Source organism: Lupinus angustifolius, unplaced genomic scaffold, assembly GCF_001865875.1.
Source record: "Lupinus angustifolius cultivar Tanjil unplaced genomic scaffold, LupAngTanjil_v1.0 Scaffold_1131, whole genome shotgun sequence".
Classification (NCBI taxonomy): domain Eukaryota; kingdom Viridiplantae; phylum Streptophyta; class Magnoliopsida; order Fabales; family Fabaceae; genus Lupinus; species Lupinus angustifolius.
The window spans coordinates 1-2,065 of NW_017728454.1; the positions used below are offsets into that span (position 1 = coordinate 1).

Sequence of the window (2,065 nt, forward strand, 5' to 3'; positions counted from 1 at the left end):
AAAGAGAGTGGCTGTTCCAGATCCTTCCATGCCAAACAACAAAAGCTTCTGAACTCTACCATGCTCCAAATACTCAGGCACAGACCTTGTGGAATGGTTAGTTGCATTTTCTTCGACACCAGAAGGATTATTAGGTGGTACAGGCAATGAGAACAACGAACAAACCAAACGAGTGGACGCCTGCCTACCATAAACCAAACCAATATTGTATAAAAACACCAAATCAAGACAAATGCTTTCAAGCTCAAGATAAAGAACATATATATTATTATCAGATAAGAGAGAACCTTTCCCCATATGTTCCCTTTAATATTATTTTGGCCTTCTTCCTCATATGATCCATCATCATAAACCCAGAAATGGGTATCTCGTGGACATTGTACATTTGCTAGCTGAAATTATAGTTAAATAAGTTACAAATCAATTCATGATAAAACAACGCATTGCAAACTAATAAACAAAAACACAATTGGCAGACTTCCATTGAAGTTAGATGTGTATACATCAAATGTAAAACCTAAGAGACTAATGGTATATAATTGGATCAGTATCACATCTAGAGGAACAAGAACGACAGGATTTCCTTTACTTGAGAGTTAAGATTATCTACAGTCATGTAAAAGAGGGGAGCAAAATTGTCCATCGGGAGGTTCTTGATGTCTTTCTTCCAAGACAAGTTTCATATAACTGTATAAGATCTTACGTTCCATTGGCAAGAAAGCATTGTTGATTGTTTGTTCAAAGATATAATGATGTTAGAAACGGAAAGAAACCCTGAAGAATTAATATAAAGCAGGAAAAAAACTTAATTCAAGGTAAGACACTTCTAATACAAATTCTATATAGCCAATAACAACAACAAAAATTATGGACTATATTAAAACCACGAAGGAATTCATTAGACCAAATCAAAGGGATTCAGAAGAGCTGTATTTACGACAGAAACTTGATAATCAAAAAAAGGAAACAGACATAAAAGAAATAAAGAGCAGGAAAACAAACTTCCATACACATTCTAAGTAAATACAACAATCAACCATGAAGGAGTTTCTTAGACAAAAATCTAAGGGATTCAGGCATTCTGCACCTATACTCATGATAAAAACTTGATTGTCAACAAGTAGAAGCTCCTGATACATTTAACTGGATGAACAGAGTTCTTGACTTGGAGTGTTACTAGCAGTCACACAGTAAATGTTTGAAATCTATGTCTAAAGTCCAAACTTGAAGGAAAACAGACCAAAATACTAATAATTATTATGCTAGTTTAAGATTTAATATATATGATCAACTTCATTGACAATATGTTACTTTGCAAATATAGTATAGCTTATTTAATGTTTTTTAATTAAACATTGATAGTGTTTTGTAACAATTCGATTATAAGAAGAAACATCCAGAACATTGATAGTGTTTTCTTATATACTTTTATGATTAAATGAATTCAACATTGAATATTTTCTACACAAAACCTTAGTTGTAACCGGAGCATAGAAAAATTGCACACAGGAAACAAAACAAGCTGATATCAAGCCTTCTGGTACATTTATATGTTTTATAGTTCGGTATGGAACTAAATAAAGGCAAAATGCATGGAGAAACATGATTACCTTCAACACTCTAAGCTCAACCTTTGTTATTTCACGGCCATTCATGTAAACTCGTGTACTCCCATTGCTTGCTTCCGTTTGAAGTTTCCCACCAATATTCAGCTTTGAACTTACTATCTTATCAGGCTTCTCACCCTCCTGAAACCCATCACTTCCAAATTAAGTATATAATATAAGAAAACAGTAAAAACAATCTAAAATCAGTAACTTAGGAACACAATTTGTCCCTTCTCAAAATTTCAATTACCTTGCCCCAAAGTCCAGAATCCTTATCATACCAATACCTTCCAGGCTTCAACTTCTGTGGAGGGATAGGACAACCAAGAATCTCAGCCAATTCTTCTTGCCGCAACTGTCTGCCATTAACAATGAGCTGCTCCGGCCGAAGCTGATTCGCGGCACACTCTTTTTCAGCTCTCATTATCTGCTTAATTTCCAAAGGACTACACACTCTA

The 2,065-nt window shown here is 34.4% G+C and overlaps 1 protein-coding gene across 1 annotated transcript; it reads right to left on the reverse strand.

Annotated features, from left to right (window-relative positions):
* Positions 1–3: 3 nt before the first annotated feature.
* On the reverse strand, positions 4–2,059 carry LOC109341955 (extra-large guanine nucleotide-binding protein 3-like; the record flags this gene model as incomplete). Its single annotated transcript, XM_019579923.1, has 4 exons — positions 1,858–2,059; positions 1,611–1,748; positions 288–392; positions 4–180 (listed from the first exon to the last, which is right to left on the reverse strand). Coding segments are annotated over exons 1-4 (594 nt in total), but the record flags the coding sequence as incomplete, so codon positions are not given.
* Positions 2,060–2,065: the final 6 nt, after the last annotated feature.